The 20,801-nt window shown below is 41.8% G+C and overlaps 1 protein-coding gene and 1 long non-coding RNA gene across 2 annotated transcripts in view; both read left to right on the top strand.

Moving 5' to 3' along the window:
* Positions 1-20,801, top strand: part of LOC143416884 (uncharacterized) — a 463,686-nt gene that overhangs the window by 91,009 nt on the left and 351,876 nt on the right. The window contains exon 6 of the mRNA XM_076882531.1: positions 12,515-12,691. Coding sequence (XP_076738646.1) covers positions 12,515-12,691 — 177 coding nt within the window. The remainder of the gene's footprint in view (positions 1-12,514; positions 12,692-20,801) is intronic.
* On the top strand, positions 14,218-18,947 carry LOC143416897 (uncharacterized). Its single transcript, XR_013097144.1, has 3 exons — positions 14,218-14,395; positions 16,765-16,938; positions 17,593-18,947. It is a non-coding gene; the product is annotated as an uncharacterized LOC143416897 (long non-coding RNA).

Raw genomic sequence — 20,801 nt, 5'->3', positions numbered from 1 at the left:
AAACAGGCTGCAGAGACTTTGAGCCATACAGGGCACACAGTGTGTGTACAGAACAGCTGAAATCATTATGGAGGCCTCACTGGGATATGGAAGCATCACAGTACAGCTTCAGTGAAGCTTTAAAGTCTCTGATATGAGATGAGAAATGAAGCAGCCAGAGCTTTTTCATGAGTGGAAATCCACTGTGACTGTGAGCTGCTGCTACAGCCCCCAGATTAGCCAGCAGCTCATCCTGCTCAACATTTTCTCACCAACTTTAATGGAAGTGTGATGTTTTCAGCTGGAGTGATGGTCAGGGTGGCCTCCCTCTCCTCTTCTTCTCCTCTTCCTCTTTCATTTGTAAAGTCACTTCTGCTGCTTTCATTCATTTGGAAGTCCTGTAGCTGAGTTTGGGAGAGACTAACAGCCTCGGCAACAGAGGGGAGAAAGGCTGTAACACCACCACTTTACTCTGTTCTACCTGTCACATCATTTTATCAGGAAACAAATATGCTCATGTTTTTACTATGTTTGTCTTGAAGATGTAAGAAGATCACATGGTGCTTTTTATTATTGTGTTGGTTTGTTTCCTGTCTCTTGGATGGAGCCAGCTGTGCGTGGCCCCTGGGCCTGTGGTCAGAGTGTGTGCTGGATAATCCGGCCCAGGATGAGGCCAAACTGACATGGGATGAAATGTCTGTCACATAATTGAGCTTAGTGTAGTTTCATTTCTGCACAATTTAAAAACAACCAAAACTTTGTTCTGTCTTTTCTATGTTATACTGTAGACTTTCTTTGATACTGTGTCCAAAAGGAGCAGCTTTTACTTTGAAGGGGAGCCGTCTCTGTTTCCTCTTCAGGTTGGATGATGGAAGCAAATGAGTGTGTGATGTTCTTTCAGTGTTGCACTTTGTAGATGCTCCCTGAGCACTGGTCTCACAGCCAGCTGCACATAGAGACCAGTGTTGTTAGTCCAGGTCAGTATGGAACGCCAGGACTGCCATAATGAATTAATTAAATACACCATTAAATAATTAATTAAAATTGGAATTAATTAATTAAATAAATAGTTATGACACATGTAATTAATTAATTATTGACACATTTAATTAATTATTTATGTATTTCACATTTTAGTTAATTATTGACACATTTAATTAATTATTTAATGATATATTTATCTATTTCATTTTGGTAGTCCTAGCGCCTGGCTCTCATCATGAAATAATTTTATTTGTCAGCCTCACCCATCAAACTCAGGGGGCGGGGTTAACGCTGATCGAGTCAAAACCATTGCTTTGGCCTGGTGGCCATTGTTTCTAGCACACAACAACCGGCATGTGGAAGCTAACAGAACTGAACTTTGAAAAACCCTGTTTGTGTGTCACTAAATACCGTTTTAATATTTTTTTAGCCGAGAATGTAGTGGTTTAATCTTCATGTGTCTGGACGGTTTGTCAAGATACAGCCTCTTTGCAAATGTGCTTCGATGATTTCGGAGATGTCTGCCCAGTCTCACGGCAAAGCGTGGGATAGACCCGCTCGCCTCGCAAGCAATCCCACCGACAAAGCGCAGGCCCCGGTACACAGCTGTAGTAACCCCCGCTGACTTCTTTTACTGAGGTTATATTTATTGGTGTTTTATTTCCTGATGTTCTTATGTGTCCTACGTGTTTCAGTCGCCAATTCTGAATTATAACTAACATTAAAAACATGTTTAAGGAGGAGAGAGAGCAAATAAATCTGTTTAACATCTGATCTTTGGGTTTTTGTTCAGTAATCAGCGTGACCTGTGTATAAACGCATAAAAGAGATAACGTTGGTGTTTCCGTCATGTAGTAACTGCTGGCTTTAACTGTACAAAGGTTGTTCGACACTATGAAACACATACAGACTTCATGATGTTCGGCTAATATTTTTATTGTGAATATTAATCATGCTGACCTCGCTCTGTACACCACGCAGCGAGGTCAGCATATCCACGATATCCTCAGCTCCATGAGTTAACACAAAGTTTCCCAGCTGACTATCTAACTGCCAACTATTCCAGAGACGTGAAAATATACAGCATAAAGAAAAGTGTAAGAGACTCAGCAGCAGATTAGAATAACAGTTATACATTTAATAAATCACCAAATGAATCCAAGAAACGAGCAAACCTGTTCCGACAATTTGAGTTTGTATTCCCTCAGCTGCAGACTCGCTGCTGTTTAAATGTTTGAAAAGGAAGATTAGATATAAACAAACGTCAAACATAGACTCAGTCTGCCTTCACATTTGATATGAGGCCAGCACGTATAGTGGCTGTGTCCTGTTTTAAGATCATACGTGTAAAATTGTTGTCTGACCACCGTCGATCCAGCCGCTCAGAGTCCGTGGTTACCATGGTTACTGCATAAGCAGCTATAATGTTAACAGCTGGCACTGAGGAACCTACCGGCAGCATGGGTGTTTATGTTTTTCATTGCAAAAGAACTGTCTGAATGGTTAACTGAAGTTAACTTGGATAAATTATAGTTAAGGAGTATCACAGATAACGCCTACATGAGCTACAGAGACTGCAGCGTGTTGTGCGCTCTGCTGAGAAGGTGATTGGCTGCAGACTCCCATCTCTGCAGGACCTGTACACCTCCAGGACATTGCGGCGTGCAGCCCGGATCTCAGCTGACCCTTCTCACCCTGGACACAGTCTGTTTGACCTGCTCCCCTCAGGCAGGAGGCTCCGGTCCATTCGCACCAGAACCTCTCGCCACAAGAACAGTTTCTTCCCCTCTGCTGTTGGACACATGAACAATAACCACATGACTGTCCCCGCCACTAACACATGACCCTACGCTGTGTCACTGCATCATTTCATGTCTGGCACTGATCACCACCTGCACTCATGTATATATCTTTCTACGTAGCACTCTTAATTCTTATTCTCATGTATATATCTCATGTATATCTCATGCACATATCTTTCTTTCTACATAGCACTTTAATTCTTATTGTTTGCACTGAAGCACCGCAGCAAATTCCTAATGTTGTAAACCTCAACATCTGGCAATAAACCCATTCTGATTCTGATTCTGATTCTGATTCTGTGTGACTGTTCACCACTACACTGAAATCAGCAGGCTATTACTGAAATACACGTGCTATATCATAAACTATGATATAAATAGGGAGGCCCTATTAACATGTTTAGTTTTAAAGGACACCTTCCTGCCTTTAGCCTCCTTCATGAGCAGTATTAGTTTTCTTCTAACATCCAGAAGTCTGCACGATGTGTTTCATAGTTTGTAACAAGCCTTTGACAGGTAAACATAACATGACCGAAAAAGCAAAAAAAAAAAAAAAAAAAAGAGAGAGAGAGTGTTGACATAAGAGAAAATGCTCTCAATTATGGAGACAGGCAAATGGTTCATTTATGTTTGACGTGTGTTTATTCCTCCCTAAATATCGTCGGTGAAGTTTGCCATGCACGTCAGATTTTCCTGCGCATTTTTATACCTCCGCCAACAGAGAGAGAGAAAAATCACATTCTAACAGACAGCTGGTGCTTAGAATACAGTTGAATAACTATTAAAAAACAGATGATATTTAGATGATAGTTCAGTCTAACACATGTGCCAGTGAACCATTAAACGTCTGTGAAACTATGCAGTTATGAAACGTAACTTTAACCTCAGCCAAACCGATTTGCTCAGTTGTAAATAAAACAGCGAAGTAAACGTGACCCGACAGACAGAACCTGAGTGAATGAAGTCCAGCGTTTAACCACTGAGAGCTAAAACTAAGGTGAGGTTTCAAAGCTGTGTGCCGGTGATTGGACATCAGCCGCTGATGAAGCTGGTTCGCCTATAAAGTGCTCTGTAAGGAAACAAGCTCCAGCAGCTCTGCGCTCGGGGAAAACACTATATTTACTTATCTTGTGGAGAAAAATGCGCTGACATTGCTTTATATCGAGCACCGGCTGCCCAGTTAAACTGTGACTATCACCAGGTAACGTAGGCGTGTTTCTTGAATTAGCAGCAGGTGTTAAACAGCTGACAGATGAGGAGGAGGATGCATGCAGGTAAACTGAGGGTCTGTTGAGCTGATCGCTGGTGTCGTGAGAAAAATGTCAGCTCGTTCTTTATGTTACAGAAGCACAGAGACACAAGACCAGGCGGAAAGAGACGATCGTTCGGTGAAAATGAGAATCTGCGAATGCAACATGTGGAACACAGAGAGTGGAATATGTAAACAAACCGGTTAATGTACCCCCTGGGTGCACTCTGCATGCTAATTGTTAGCAGAGCTAGTGAAATCTCTGAAAACATCTGAGCACTTTTGCAAACATGTTCTATGTTGACAACCTGACCAGACATACGGCGCGACATTCGCGGCTAAAACACTGTTAAAAGTGTAGCTGGTGACAGAAAAACGAGGTATTTTAAAACTACACCACCACCATTGCTGCCTGTGATTTGATCTGCATTCTGGGATACCTGGCTGCCCCAAGTCTACACAAGCAATCGATTATCTAGGATCGACCTGTTTTGACTTACTTTCCACGGCAATCAATCAAATGTTAGAGAAGCTGCATGGGCAGCGTTAACCCCGCCCCCTGAGTTTGATGGGTGAGGCTGACAGATAAAATTATTTCATGATGAGAGCCAAGCGCCAGGACTGCCAAAATGAAATAAATAAATATATCATTAAATAATTAATTAAATGTGTCAATAATTAATTAAATGTGTCAATAATTAATTAAAATGTGAAATACATAAATAATTAATTAAATGTGTCAATAATTAATTAATTACATGTGTCATAACTATTTATTTAATTAATTAATTCCAATTTTAATTAATTATTGCCACATTTAATTAATTATTTCATGGTGTATTTAATTAATTCATTATGGCAGTCCTGGCGTTCCATAGGTCAGAAGATGACTTGTTGGAATGAAAATGAGCTTGTAGTTTGTCTGCTTTAATAATGTGACTGGAAAAAGGTGTTGGACTTCAAATATGTCCATTTCTTTCACACTTCACCTTTAAAAGTGAAGCCTTGTGGTTCCTGGAAGGAAAAACACGACTTTTTCAAGTCTTTGTCCTGTTTTTATGATAAATGTACGACTTTAATGTGAAACATTCAGAGTTTTTTCTCTTGTTGTGTTTGTTTGAAGCTGCTTCCTGTTGGCTTCAGCTGTTTGGAGTTTCCATTTTCTAAACTTCTACATTCTGAACCTTCTTCAGCTCTGAACAGATGATGAAACACTGAATGATTTCAAGCTCACACTTTGTCTAATAAACTTACATCTTTCATTCTTTATACAGATTGAAGGACTGTGGTTTGTCAGAGATCAGCTGTGATTATCTGGCAGCAGCACTGAAGTCCAACCCCTCCCATCTGAGAGAGCTGCACCTGAGCAGGAACGACAAGCTGCAGGATTCAGGAGTGAAGCATCTGTGTGGTTTCCTGTAGAGTCCAGGATGTGGACTTGAAACTCTGAGGTCAGTTAGCATGTTTTAGTTGTGCTGAGATGTATATGATGTGAAAGTTGTGCTGACACTAAACTGCAGACATCAGGCTGATATTATACTGATCCACACTGAGGATCTTCATGGTAAAGTCTGTTTTCTTCTTCTCTGGTTTAGTCCATTGACTGCAGCAGAACAATGTTCACATTTCAAATAGTGAGACTCAACGTATGGCCCGCGGCCCACACGCGGCCTGCCCACCTTTCCTGATTCAGAGAGAGGGGACCCTGATTAACTGTGTAGTGTTCTTCCTCACAGTTCTAAGTATCAGACACAACAATGAATAATCCACAGCTGACTGTCTTTAGCAGGTCAAAGGTCACGGCACACAGCAGACAGTGGGAAATATTATAATTCTGATCATTTATCAGCACATATCCATATGTATAAAAACAAAGCTGACACTGTGAGACTTGATCAGAGGTGTGATCATCACAGCAGAGGCCTTTGTGTCAAAGTCACTGAGGATCAAACAGAAACACATGAAGCAGATTTTCCTGTTCTGGCTTTTTATAGCAGATAACCTTCAAAATGTTCTGCAGTCCATCAAAAACTGAAGCAAACCATGAATCAACATGTGAACATGAGCTGATGCTGCTGAAGGGAAGCAAAGTTACAGAGGTTTGATTACAGACACAGCTGAGAGTTTGTAATCTGTCATCATTTTAAAAGGTTTAAATTTCTTCAGTATTGAACAGCAGAAATGAGGCTTTGTTTTGGGAGGCCGACAGCAGTGAACACAACAGCAGACTGGTGCGTAATAAGCAGTGAATAATGCAGGAAACAGATTTTTGAAGGTAAACTGTTCTTGAAGTACACTGAGAGAGAGAGAGCTGTGCAGGAAGTAAAGGTCAAAGTCAGAGAGAATTCATGACGATGTTCATCAAACGTAAAGCGTAGTTTGGATCTTCTTCTGCTGCTGGTTCAGTCAGTTTTGGTTGGAGACAGATGAAACCTGCAGCTTCAGGATCTGTGAGCTGTCCACTTTCAGCCCCGACGGCGTGTCCGTGTACGTGCCGTCGAGTGAACGATCCACGCTCTGTGTTTCCATCTTTGTGTGTTTAGCTGCTCTCATTTACTGTTTTATCTGTTTGCTTGTTGTTGAAATACTTTTGGGAGCTTTAACCTGAGATTCTGGCAAAATACATTTATATTAAAAATCGATTCAGGATTGAATGAATCAACATCGCTTTATTCAAATTAAAACCATTTAAATAGGAAAATCCATTTTTTTACACCCGCCTCTAATGCTGGGTAATGTCAGCTGGTCCATGTGCAGCTGGCTGTGAGGCTCAGGGAGCGTCTACAAAGTGCAACACTGAAAGAACATCATCCATAAATATTGAGTAATAACTGGACTCTCATACAGCGAGACTCAAATGCCTTTAAAGATCAGCTTATCCTGCTGATCCAAGTCCAACACTGAGTTTGTAAAAACATGTTTGTCAATCATTTTGTTTGGTTTCTGAGGAAAATGATTCAATAACTTACTGCTAATACACAACATTTCATCATATTTCCTCATAACCCTCTTTTGTCTGACCATTTGATCCCATTTGAATTTGCAATAAAGGATCCACAGAGTTTGGTGACAATAATGACAGTAGATGTTTGTGTGAAAGTGCTGGAAGCAAATGAGTGTGTGATGTTCTTTCAGTGTTGCACTTTGTAGACGCTCCCTGAGCACTGGTCTCACAGCCAGCTGCACATAGAGACCAGTGTTGTTAGTCCAGGTCAGAAGATGACTTGTTGGAATGAAAATGAGCTTGTAGTTTGTCTGCTTTAATAATGTGACTGGAAAAAGGTGTTGGACTTCAAATATGTCCATTTCTTTCACACTTCACCTTTAAAAGTGAAGCCTTGTGGTTCCTGGAAGGAAAAACACGACTTTTTCAAGTCTTTGTCCTGTTTCTTGGTGTTCGCGCGCTCTGCGGTAGAGTATCACTTCCTTTTCCTGCTCAAACACAGTGGTGTTTCTGAGTAGCTTATTTGCTTAGCAATTTAATTAACAACTTTTAAATACATTCTTCTTTCATAGTATAATCTTCACGTGCTTCATCCGAAGCACACTTTCTGTGTACTCACTACCTAATTTATAGCCAAAGTATTCATTCACTGTCTCTGTACTGTTTCGCTAGCTTAGCTCGTAGCCGACTCGTTAGCACCATGGCTACTTCACCTGTCCCTCCTGCACTTTCTTGCTCATTGTGTCAGATTTTTAGTTACTCCTCGGCCTCCTTTAGCAGTAATGATATCTGTAACAAATGTAGCATATTTGCAGCGCTGGAGGCCAGGATTACTGAATTGGAGACTCGGCTTCGCACCCTTCATTCACCCATAGCTACCCAGGCCCCTGTAGCTTGTGTAGCCGAAGATAGCGTAGGCCCCGCTAGCTGTTCCCCGGCAGACCCCAAGCAGCTGGGGAAAGAGGGCGGCTGGGTCACGGTGAGGAGGAAGCTTAGTCCTAAACAGAAGCCCCAGGTACAACACTCGGTTTCCCCACTCGGCGACACACCCACCGGGGGTCAAACTCTGGTAATTGGTGATTTTTTTTCTCACACATGTGAAGCTAGAGACACCGGCAACCATAGTCAATTGTCTTCCAGGGGCCAGAGCAGGCGACATTGAAGGAAATTTAAAACTGCTGGCTAAGGGTAAACGTAAATTCAGTAAAATCATAATTCACGTCGGCAGTAATGACACCCGGTTACGCCAATCGGAGGTCACTAAAATCAATATTGAATCGGTGTGCAACTTTGCTAAAACAATGTCGGACTCTGTAGTTTTCTCTGGTCCCCTCCCCAATCAGACCAGGAGTGACATGTTTAGCCGCATGTTCTCCTTAAATTGCTGGCTGTCTGAGTGGTGTCCCAGAAACGATGTGGGCTTCATAGATAATTGGCAAACCTTCTGGAGGAAACCTGGTCTTGTTAGGAGAGACGGCATCCATCCCACTTTGGATGGAGCAGCTCTCATTTCTAGAAATATGGACAAATTTATTAAACCCCCCAAAATATGACTATCCAGAGTTGGGACCAGGAAGCAGAGTTGCAGTCTTACACGCTTCTCTGCAGCTTCTCTCCTCCTGCTACCCCCCCAAAAACCCATCTCCATAGAGACTGTGTCAGCTTCCAAAAAGACAAAAAACAAACTAAAAACCAGCAACAAACAACTTAAACATAAACAATTACAAAGAAAGAACAATACAGTATCCACATCTGAACCAAAGAGTAGAACAGTGAAATGTGGATTATTAAATATTAGGTCTCTCTCCTCTAAGTCTCTGTTAGTACATGACTTAATAATTGATCAACAAATTGATTTACTCTGCCTTACAGAAACCTGGTTGCAGCAGGATGATTATGTTAGTTTAAATGAATCAACACCCCCGAGTCATTCTAACTACCAGAAATCTCGAAGCACAGGCCGAGGGGGCGGTGTGGCAGCAATTTTTCACACTAGCCTATTAATTAATGAAAGACCAAGACAGACTTTTAATTCATTTGAAAGCCTGATGCTTAACATTGTCCACCCCAGCTGTGAAACTCAGAAACCAGTCTTACTTGTTATCATCTATCGTCCACCTGGGCCTTACACAGAGTTTCTGTCTGATTTCTCAGACTTTATATCTAATTTAGTTCTGAGCTCAGATAAAATAATTATTGTGGGTGATTTTAACATCCATGTAGATGCTAAAAATGACAGCCTCAACATGGCATTTAATCTGTTATTAGACTCAATTGGTTTCTCTCAACATGTAAAAGAACCCACCACCACTTTAATCACACTCTAGATCTTGTTTTAACATATGGCATAGAAACTGAACATGTTTCCTGAAAACCCTCTCCTGTCTGATCATTTCCTGATAACATTTACATTTACAATAATTGATTACATAGCAGTGGAGAGTAGACTTTATCAAAGTAGATGTCTTTCTGAAAGTGCAGTAACTAAGTTTAAGAATATAATCCACCCACTGTTAACGGGCAGGGATAGCTCAGTAACGGGCAGGGATAGCTCAGTAGGTAAAGTGGTCACCCCATGATCGGAAGGTCGGGGGTTCGAATCCACTTAACGGCTACCCTGAGGTACCCCTGAGCAAGGTACCGTCCCTACACACTGCTCCCCGGGCGCCTGCTTAGTGGCTGCCCACTGCTTCACTGAGTGAATGGGTCAAATGCAGAGAAAAACAAGTAATTTCCCCATGGGGATCAATAAAGTATCCATTATTATTATTATTATTATTATCATCTTCAATGCCCTGTACCAACATAGAGCAGAGCAGCTATCTGAATGCTACCCCAACAGAGGTCAATTATCTTGTTAATAATTTCACCTCCTCACTACGTACGACTCTGGATACTGTAGCTCCAGTCAAAACTAAGGTCTCTAATCAGAAGTACCTGACTCCGTGATATAATTCTCAAACACATAGCCTAAAGCAGATGACTCGTTATCTGGAGAGGAAATGGCGTGTCACAAATTTAGAGGATCATCATTTAGCCTGGAGAAATAGTTTGCTGCTTTATAAGAAAGCCCTCCGCAAAGCCAGAACATCTTACTATTCATCACTGATTGAAGAAAATAAGAACAACCCCAGGTTTCTCTTCAGCACTGTAGCCAGGCTGACAAAAAGTCAGAGCTCTTTTGAGCCAACCATCCCTTTAACGTTAACTAGTAATGACTTCATGAACTTCTTCACAAATAAAATTTTTATCATTAGAGAAAAAATTACCAACAATCATCCCACAGATGTAATATTATCTACAGCTACTCTTAGTACCATTGATGTTAAGTTAGACTCTTTTTCTCCAATTGATCTTTCTGAGTTAACTTCAATAATTACTTCCTCCAAACCATCAACGTGTCTTTTAGACCCCATTCCTACAAAACTGCTCAAAGAAGTCCTGCCATTAATTAATTCTTCGATCTTAAATATGATCAACCTATCTCTAATAATCGGCTATGTACCACAGGCCTTCAAGCTGGCTGTAGTTAAACCTTTACTCAAAAAGCCATCTCTAGACCCAGCAGTCTTAGCTAATTATAGGCCAATCTCCAACCTTCCTTTCATATCAAACATCCTTGAAAGAGTAGTTGTCAAACAGCTAACAGATCATCTGCAGAGGAATGGTTTATTTGAAGAGTTTCAGTCAGGTTTCAGAGCTCATCACAGCACAGAAACAGCTTTAGTGAAGGTTACAAATGATCTTCTTATGGCCTCTGACAGTGGACTCATCTCTGTGCTTGTCCTGCTAGACCTCAGTGCACCATTCGATACTGTTGACCATAATATCCTATTAGAGCGATTAGAACATGCTGTAGGTATTACAGGTACTGCGCTGCAGTGGTTTGTATCATATCTCTCTAATAGACTCCAATTTGTGCATGTAAATGGAGAGTCCTCTTCACACACTGAGGTTAATTATGGAGTTCCACAGGGTTCAGTGCTAGGACCAATTCTGTTTACATTATACATGCTTCCCTTAGGCAGTATCATTAGAAGACATAGCATACGTTTTCACTGCTATGCTGATGACACCCAGCTCTATCTGTCCATGAAGCCAGATAACACACACCAATTAGTTAAATTGCAGGAATGTCTTAAAGACATAAAGACCTGGATGGCCGCTAACTTTCTGCTTCTTAATTCAGATAAAACTGAGGTTATTGTACTCGGCCCTGAAAAGCTTAGAAATATGGTATCTAACCAGATTCTTACTCTGGATGGCATTACCTTGGCCTCCAGTAACGCTGTGAGGAACCTTGGAGTCATTTTTGACCTGGACATGTCCTTCAACGCACATATTAAACAAATATGTAAGACTGCTTTCTTCCATTTGTGCAACATCTCTAAAGTTAGAAATATCCTGTCTCAGAGTGACGCTGAAAAACTAGTTCATGCATTTATTACTTCCAGGCTGGACGACTGTAATTCATTATTATCAGGATGTCCAAAAAACTCGCTGAAAAGCCTTCAGCTAATCTAAAATGCTGCAGCAAGAGTCCTGACAGGGACTAGAAAGAGAGAGCATATTTCTCCTGTTTTGGCTTCCCTTCATTGGCTTCCTGTTAAATCCAGAATTGAATTCAAAATCCTGCTCCTCACATACAAGGTCTTAAATAATCAGGCCCCATCTTATCTTAATGACCTTGTAGTACCATATCACCCTATTAGAGCACTTCGCTCTCACTCTGCAGGCCTACTTGTTGTTCCTAGAGTATTTAAAAGTAGAATGGGAGGGAGAGCCTTCAGTTTTCAGGCCCCTCTTCTGTGGAACCAGCTTCCAGTTTGGATTCGGGAGACAGACACTATCTCTACTTTTAAGATTAGGCTTAAAACTTTCCTTTTTGCTAAAGCATATAGTTAGGGCTGGACCAGGTGACCCTGAATCCTCCCTTAGTTATGCTACAATAGATGTAGGCTGCCGGGGGATTCCCATGATGCATTGAGTTTTTCCTTTCCAGTCACCTTTCTCACTCACTATGTGTTAACAGACCTCTCTGCATTGAATCATATCTGTTATTAACCTCTGTCTCTCTTCCACAGCATGTCTTTATCCTGTCTTCCTTCTCTCACCCCAACCGGTCGCAGCAGATTGCCGCCCCTCCCTGAGCCTGGTTCTGCCGGAGGTTTCTTCCTGTTAAAAGGGAGTTTTTCCTTCCCACTGTCACCAAAGTGCTTGCTCATAGGGGGTCATATGATTGTTGGGTTTTTCTCTGTATCTATGAAGCGCCTTGAGGCGACTTTTGTTGTGATTTGGCACTATATAAATAAAATTGAATTGAATTGAAATTGAATTTTTATGATAAATGTACGACTTTAATGTGAAACATTCAGAGTTTTTTCTCTTGTTGTGTTTGTTTGAAGCTGCTTCCTGTTGGCTTCAGCTGTTTGGAGTTTCCATTTTCTAAACTTCTACATTCTGAACCTTCTTCAGCTCTGAACAGATGATGAAACACTGAATGATTTCAAGCTCACACTTTGTCTAATAAACTTACATCTTTCATTCTTTATACAGATTGAAGGACTGTGATTTGTCAGAGATCAGCTGTGATTATCTGGCAGCAGCACTGAAGTCCAACCCCTCCCATCTGAGAGAGCTGGACCTGAGCTCCAACAACAAGCTGCAGGATTCAGGAGTGAAGCATCTGTGTGGTTTCCTGGAGAGTCCAGGATGTGGACTTGAAACTCTGGGGTCAGTCAGCATGTTTTAGTTGTGCTGAGATGAATATGATGTGAAAGTTGTGCTGACACTAAACTGCAGACATCAGGCTGATATTATACTGATCCACACTGAGGATCTTCATGGTAAAGTCTGTTTTCTTCTTCTCTGGTTTAGTCCATTGACTGCAGCAGAACAATGTTCACATTTCAAACAGTGAGACTCAACGTATGGCCCGCGGCCCACACGCGGCCTGCCCACCTTTCCTGATTCAGAGAGAGGGGACCCTGATTAACTGTGTAGTGTTCTTCCTCACAGTTCTAAGTATCAGACACAACAATGAATAATCCACAGCTGACTGTCTTTAGCAGGTCAAAGGTCACGGCACACAGCAGACAGTGGGAAATATTATAATTCTGATCATTTATTAGCACATATCCATATGTATAAAAACAAAGCTGACACTGTGAGACTTGATCAGAGGTGTGATCATCACAGCAGAGGCCTTTGTGTCAAAGTCACTGAGGATCAAACAGAAACACATGAAGCAGATTTTCCTGTTCTGGCTTTTTATAGCAGATAACCTTCAAAATATTCTGCAGTCCATCAAAAACTGAAGGAAACCATGAATCAACATGTGAACATGAGCTGATGCTGCTGAAGGGAAGCAAAGTTACAGAGGTTTGATTACAGACACAGCTGAGAGTTTGTAATCTGTCATCATTTTAAAAGGTTTAAATTTCTTCAGTATTGAACAGCAGAAATGAGGCTTTGTTTTGGGAGGCCGACAGCAGTGAACACAACAGCAGACTGGTGCGTAATAAGCAGTGAATAATGCAGGAAACAGATTTTTGAAGGTAAACTGTTCTTGAAGTACACTGAGAGAGAGAGAGCTGTGCAGGAAGTAAACGTCAAAGTCAGAGAGAATTCATGACGATGTTCATCAAACGTAAAGCGTAGTTTGGATCTTCTTCTGCTGCTGGTTCAGTCAGTTTTGGTTGGAGACAGATGAAACCTGCAGCTTCAGGATCTGTGAGCCGTCCACTTTCAGCCCCGACGGCGTGTCCGTGTACGTGCCGTCGAGTGAACGATCCACGCTCTGTGTTTCCATCTTTGTGTGTTTAGCTGCTCTCATTTACTGTTTTATCTGTTTGCTTGTTGTTGAAATACTTTTGGGAGCTTTAACCTGAGATTCTGGCAAAATACATTTATATTAAAAATCGATTCAGGATTGAATGAATCAACATCGCTTTATTCAAATTAAAACCATTTAAATAGGAAAATCCATTTTTTTTACACCCGCCTCTAATGCTGGGTAATGTCAGCTGGTCCATGTGCAGCTGGCTGTGAGGCTCAGGGAGCGTCTACAAAGTGCAACTGTAACGCAAAGTTATTTTAAGGACTGGTTTATGTCAATGGATGAATTTACTGACTGACGCGCAGAAGAAATAGTTCTTTATGGAGCCTAGATGGTGTGAATGATGAGACCAAAGACTGCAATGTCTTGTACCAAAAATATATTGAATAAATAGGGGAAAGGGGAAATGGAACAAAATAATTAATACAACACACAACGTTGTCAGAGATCAGCTGTGATTATCTGGCAGCAGCACTGAAGTCCAACCCCTCCCATCTGAGACAGCTGGAGCTGAGCTGGAACAACAAGCTGCAGGATTCAGGAGTGAAGCATCTGTGTGGTTTCCTGGAGAGTCCAGGATGTGGACTTGAAACTCTGAGGTCAGTCAGCATGTTTTAGTTGTGCTGAGATGAATATGAGGTGAAAGTTGTGCTGACACTAAACTGCAGACATCAGGCTGATATTATACTGATCCACACTGAGGATCTTCATGGTAAAGTCTGTTTTCTTCTTCTCTGGTTTAGTCCATTGACTGCAGCAGAACAATGTTCACATTTCAAACCTTCAAAGAAGAAGAAAAATCCTCCACTGGATAATTCACTGTGAAACTCTCCAACTCTTCATTCCACCTTAAAGTCTGTCTGACACTGAAATCCAAAGCAAAATGTGCGTTTGCTTTACAGACAGCAGTCCAACACAAACATACACACATCATCCAAAACACAGTCCAACATCCAAATCTCCTCCACTGCCAGCATGAATGATGGGAAAGAGAAGGAGGAACACTCTGACATTCAGGGTTAGAATGAGTTTCATGAAGCAGACTGTGAAGATCAAAGCTGCATTAGAAAGCTTACATGAATGAATGAGTGGACAGAAGTGGACAGAGATCATCTGAAGCACTTCAAAGGCTTTAAATCAGCACATTTCTCTTTATTCTTCATCAACTCTGTTAGTTTCTCTCAGTTTTCTGTGGAATGAAGCTAACAGCAGGCTAATAAGATGCTGACCAATAGGTTTCTATTAAAGGTTGTAATTTGTATATGAAAAAGTGCTTTTGCTCAGCAGGGATCAGCTTACAGGTAGAATACAGCTGCTGGATGGGATTAGCATGTCATAGCTATCTACCAAACTGCTAACTGGGGGATTTCAGGCCATCTATGGATCATTTTTGCTAACTGTTTATTCAGCTTAGGCTCACAGGGCTGCAGCCTGTGCCCTAGCTGTCATAGGGCAAGAGGCGTGGTCCACCTGCACAGGTGAGCAGTCCATCACAGGGCCAACAGAGAGAGACAGAGAAGCACTCTCTCACATCCACACCTACAGCCAATTTAGAAGCACCAATGAACCTAAGCAGCACTTCATTGGACTGTGGGAGAACATCCAACCTCCACAGAAAGGCCAACAAGCTTCAACCTACAACCTTCTTGCTTTAAGGCACTAGTGCTAACCACTTTTCCCCATTTCAGCCCAAATCCTGCATCTTCCTGTTTCTGACTCCAGGCCAGCTCCACTAACACTTTCTCATCAGACACTGCCACCTAGTGGAGGAAGTCTTAGTCCCATTTGAAGCTTCAGATGACAGTTAGTTCCTTTACAAAGAGGTGGAGGTGGTGGGGCCACAGCACCATCATCACTGAGTGCCATAGCACACTTAACCTTTGTTTCCATATGCTGGGAACTTCCTGTTGTTCCAAGGAGGACTGGAAAATGTGTGAAAATCTCCCAGTCAGTTCCTCACAGCACACTTCAATCATTTCCCTCCCACAGCATCAGGACCAGGGCTTTTTCTCTCTTTGGTCCCACTAAGAGATTTCCACACAAACACCTCATCAGTGGGACTCTCAGAGCTACCAGCCCTTTGCTACAATCACAAAGCTCTTCATTGAAATCAATGATATCAAAGCTGGAATCAAATGAGTCCAAGTCTTCTGCTGATTCAGCATCACATTCATCTTTGCTCCTTGTTCTGCATCCCCACCATGGACTTCATTCCTTTCCAAGCCAGCCTTGAGTGTCCTTTATTCAGCTCATCCTCTGCTTTACTTTTACACCTGATTTTAGCTGCTTTATCTCTCTTTCAACAAGTTTCTGTGCCTCAATCTTTTTCGTCTCTCCCTCATAAGAAGACAGCTTCTTCTGCCTGAGAACATGTTGGAGTGATTTACTAATCCAGGGCTGCTTATTGGGAAAATACTTCCTGTTTCCAAAGTAATCCCCATTTTTCCCAGAAAGAAATGTAAGTAGAAATCGATGATCTAAGTGAGAACATGAGCCTTTAAAAAGTCCCAGTGGGTGCAGTCAAAGCAGTCCCTCAGTCCCAGTATAGAGTCTTTGGTCCAGACTGGAACAACTGTGTGCCCAGTTTGAGCTCTCTTCAGTGCTGTGACCTGACAGACCCAGAGGGGCCATCACATCACATTTAGAATCTCCCGTAATGGAGCCACAACACATGTCCAATACTTAGTCTGTCTTGTTGGACCAACTGGAAGAAATGATTCAAGGACTTAGTCACAGAACAGAGATTCAAATCTCCAAAATCCAACTGGCTGCATCAGGACATATAGTCTGAAACTCTGCACAGTTTCCTGTTTGAAGCTGCTTCCTGTTGGCTTCAGCTGTTTGGAGTTTCCATTTTCTAAACTTCTACATTCTGAACCTTCTTCAGCTCTGAACAGATGATGAAACACTGAATGATTTCAAGCTCACACTTTGTCTAATAAACTTACATCTTTCATTCTTTATACAGATTGGAGAGCTGTGGTTTGTCAGAGATCAGCTGTGATTATCTGGCAGCAGCACTGAAGTCCAACTCCTCCCATCTGAGAGAGCTGGAGCTGTACTACAACAACCTGAAGGATCTAGGAGTGAAGCAGCTGTCTGATCTTCAGCAGAGTCCAGACTACAGACTGGAGACTCTGAGGTCAGTAGAGTGATGGAGTGAGTGGGTGGTGCTGTCAGCAGTATTGTACTAAACACAGTCAGTATGAAACAAAGATCCAGTGTTTCCTGTAAAGCTGCAGCTTCTCAGTGAAGCTGTGAGAGGAGAATGGTGACAGGCTTCAGGATTGGACACAAACACTTCCTGTTTCTGACCTTTATGGTCACTATAGTAACGGCTGTCAACAGCCAATCAGCTCTCTGAACAAAGCAGCACGCAGACCAATGACTGCATTCATTTCCAAGTTTAAAGCAGTGAAGAACACAGTCTGTAGGTGAGGAAGAATTTAGTGAGAGCAGATGTTTGGATGGAATTCCTCCAGTTAACAGCTGGAACCGTCCATCTGGATTGTTGGGCTTGTTGTTGGGGTTCCTACAGAGCTCAGAGTGGACACACCAAGGTTCTTCTAATGAATGAAAGTCCAAACTCAAACTAGGAGGGAAAAACATCTTCATCAACTTCAATAAAAATCCAAAGATTAGAAAAAGTGAAGCAACAATGAGTCCTAGTACAGTCCCAGCACTGAAGTCCCTGCTGCTCTTTATACTGGATGTGCTGCATCACTGACTGACAGCTGATGAAGAGCCTCTGGAAACACTCGTTTATCTCCTCTGCTCTTCCTTCTTCTCTCTGCAGGTGGAGGTGATGATGGTAAACAGGACGGTGTGTGTGCTGAGAGAGGAGGAGCTGTGTCCTGATGATCCAGAGAGGTTGAAGCAGCAGCAGCTTGTGTGTAGAGACGCTCTGACTGGGCCATGTTACTGGGAGGTGGAGAGGAGAGCTTCATCCAGCAGTGACTGACAGAGGAATGAGAAGAAGTGCAGATGACTGTCAGTGCTGCAGAGTGAACTGCTCTGAGAACAGCTCCACTGTCAGACACAATGTAGAGTCCAGCATCATCCCTGTGTGTCCCTCTGGATCTGACAGAGGATCATCAGTGTATCTGGACTGCTCTGCTGCTGCTCTGTCCTTCTACAGTCTCTGCACAGTCTCTGTCTGACTCTGGCTTCAGACCCTCCTGGATCAAACTCACCTGGAAAGACTTTCAAACATCACTCAATAGATTTGAATACAGAATATATTTGATATATACTGTAGATGTACTGTAGAGTTGCAGTTTGTCACTTGTAAATACAGTCTGTGAGCAGCTGTGAGCTGAAAGATCTTTCTAGAAACAGGAAATGTTTTCACTCTTCTGTTGCTTTTTCATATATTTCCACAACATTAATATTGATCCCACCTGTCTCACCTGTTTCATGCTTTTATACATAATAACAGGACACGTGTGATCTGAGCGCTGCTGTGGTTGCTGTGCTGCACGTCTTCATTTAGATAACAGAGACATCTAGTGGTTCAGAGGGAGAACTACAGGAGGTGGAGCTGTGTTTTAGCATGGAAAACTTTTTATCTTTTAGGCGCAGATACAAATATGACAAGTATCAGTGTAAGATACAGCTGGAATCCACAGCTGATGTTTTCTTTAAGTCATTTCACAGATTTTCTCTATAATTTCAATTCCTTGAATAAAACAACAAACTTAGGGGATGATTTTGTAATCCGACTTTATGTATGAAAGATTTGACTAAACATAAAACAATCTTCCAACTCAGTCGTCATTCTTATCTTGTGAAATCAAACCAAATGTTCTGTTGTCTCTAAATCAGGGATTGATGAAATCTTTGGTTGCATCCATTTATGAACATGTTCTCATTCATATTAAATCGTAGTCTAAGTCCTTCTTTAGAGGGATAAATGTCATTCATTATCTTCAAATGTGTTTCTGTTGTTTTGGGGGGAAGTTTGAAGTCCATTGTTCAAAGTCTGTTAATGAAACTTTATGAAGTTTATGTAGGATGTTTTTCCTATTTTGTATTTGTTTGAATTATGATGTATTTCTGACTCTTGCTGCCATGATGCCAGGTCTCTCTTGAAAACAACATTTTTAATCTCAATTAAATTTTCACCTGGAGAAATAAAGATGATAATAATAATTTTGTCTTCAGGGAATCATTTCTCTGTAAAGCAGCTTCTTCTGAAACTCTTGTTACATTTCTTGTTTATTGTTTGCTGGTTGTAGAAAAATGTCATCGTCTCTGTGTGAACTTAAACTCTACATGTGGTGTCAGCTATAAACGAGCTCTAGAGTCTAATAACGATGCTTTTATTATTGTCTGGTATCCAACCTAACCCTGGGCCTCTGGCTGAATGTGAAACACCAGCAGATGTTAAAAACTGTCTGGGTTACACGTGCATCACGTCGTGTGCTTCCTAACATGGATATGATTGGAATCTGGGCCTGTTCAAGCGGTGCTGGTATCATTGTTGTTTCTGAGACTTTCCAAATCTTTACTGGATAAAAACGTAGCAACTGATGGATTTAACATTTAGCTCTCAGACTGTCCCAGAAAAGGCGGAGGTCTGGAAGTTTATGTGAAGCTCTGTCTTGCTGCTCAAGTCTTGTTCTCTCCATCTGCACCTCAGCCATTTGAAATCTTGGCCTTAACTATTGATCTGTTTGGAAATCAGACTGTTGTTGGCTGCTATCAGCCTCCATCTGCTTCCCCCAGCACATCACCGTCTCTGGTTCAACTTTTATCTGAGCTGCATTTTAATGACATCTTTCAGATGGATGGTTTTCATTGGGACTGGCTTTCTTCTGTGTCTGATGATTTTAAGGCACGCTGCTTGTTTTTAAAACTGACTCAAATTATTTAAAGCCTCACACGCCTTGATCCTAAACACCCAGATAAATCTGCTCTTATTGACCTTTTTTAACTAATATGCTGCGTAAGTTTTCCACATCTGCAGTTTTTGCCAACGACCTGAGTGATCACTGCGTAGTTGGTGCTGTGAGAAACACTAAAATCTCACGCTCCGAGCCCGCATCAGTTTGAACTGGGGTCGTATTAAACAGGCTGACAATGTCAGTTTGGGAACATTTACAGGAGAGTTGTGTCTACTTTGTGGACAGACACGCCCCTTTTTGCCAGGTCAGGGTGAAAGGTCGGGACAGGCCTGGTTTGGTTCAGTACCGGCTGATCTCCTACATGACAGAAACCAGGCCTGGGCAGGAAGTCTGGCTCTGATGCTGATTGGCTACGTTTTCATTAGCTGTGTAATCGGATTACTGCCTCCATCATCAAGATCCAATGTAACTATTTTTTACTTTAACGACTGACAGTCCAAACGACCGTAGGAGGTTTTGGCAAACTATAAAGTGTCTCTGCCAGCTGTGACTCCTCAGAGCTTCCTCCTCACTTAAATATCGACTCCACTCCTGTGTCAAAACTGAAATGTTGCTTTAACAAACACTTTGTTGCTTCTTGTTCTTTGTTCAGCACAGTATCTGATGGTAAACCTCTTGCACACAACTCTGCTCGTAGTTCCTGCTTACTGATACCTTTTCCTTCACACCTGTCACAGTAGAAGAGGTTTGTAAGGCTTTGAATAGCCCCAACACCAGAAACTCGTCCTCACAATCGTTCTCCTTCCTTCTTGCACTTGGCTGCAAATATCATAGCTGAGCCAGTGTCTTATAGTTTTAATCTTTCTCTACAACAGAAGGCTTTACCACAGATGTGGAAGTGTGCCTCTGTACTCCCCCACTGAAAGCTGGTGATTCTTCAACAGTTAGTAATTACAGACCAATTTCCAAACTCTGTGTCTTATCTAAGGTTCTTCAAAGGCTGGTAAATAATCAACTTCAAAGTTATCTGGATGAAAATAGGATTTTATCTCCCTTCCAGTCTGGTTTTAGGAAACTGCACAGTACTGGAGCTGCTTCGATAAAAGTTCTCAAAGACGTCTATGAAGCGCTGGATGCAAAGAACTACTGTGCAGCTCTT

This window comes from Maylandia zebra, linkage group LG3 (assembly GCF_041146795.1).
Source record: "Maylandia zebra isolate NMK-2024a linkage group LG3, Mzebra_GT3a, whole genome shotgun sequence".
Taxonomy (NCBI): Eukaryota; Metazoa; Chordata; class Actinopteri; order Cichliformes; family Cichlidae; genus Maylandia; species Maylandia zebra.
This window is presented reverse-complemented; position numbering and strand designations above follow the sequence as displayed.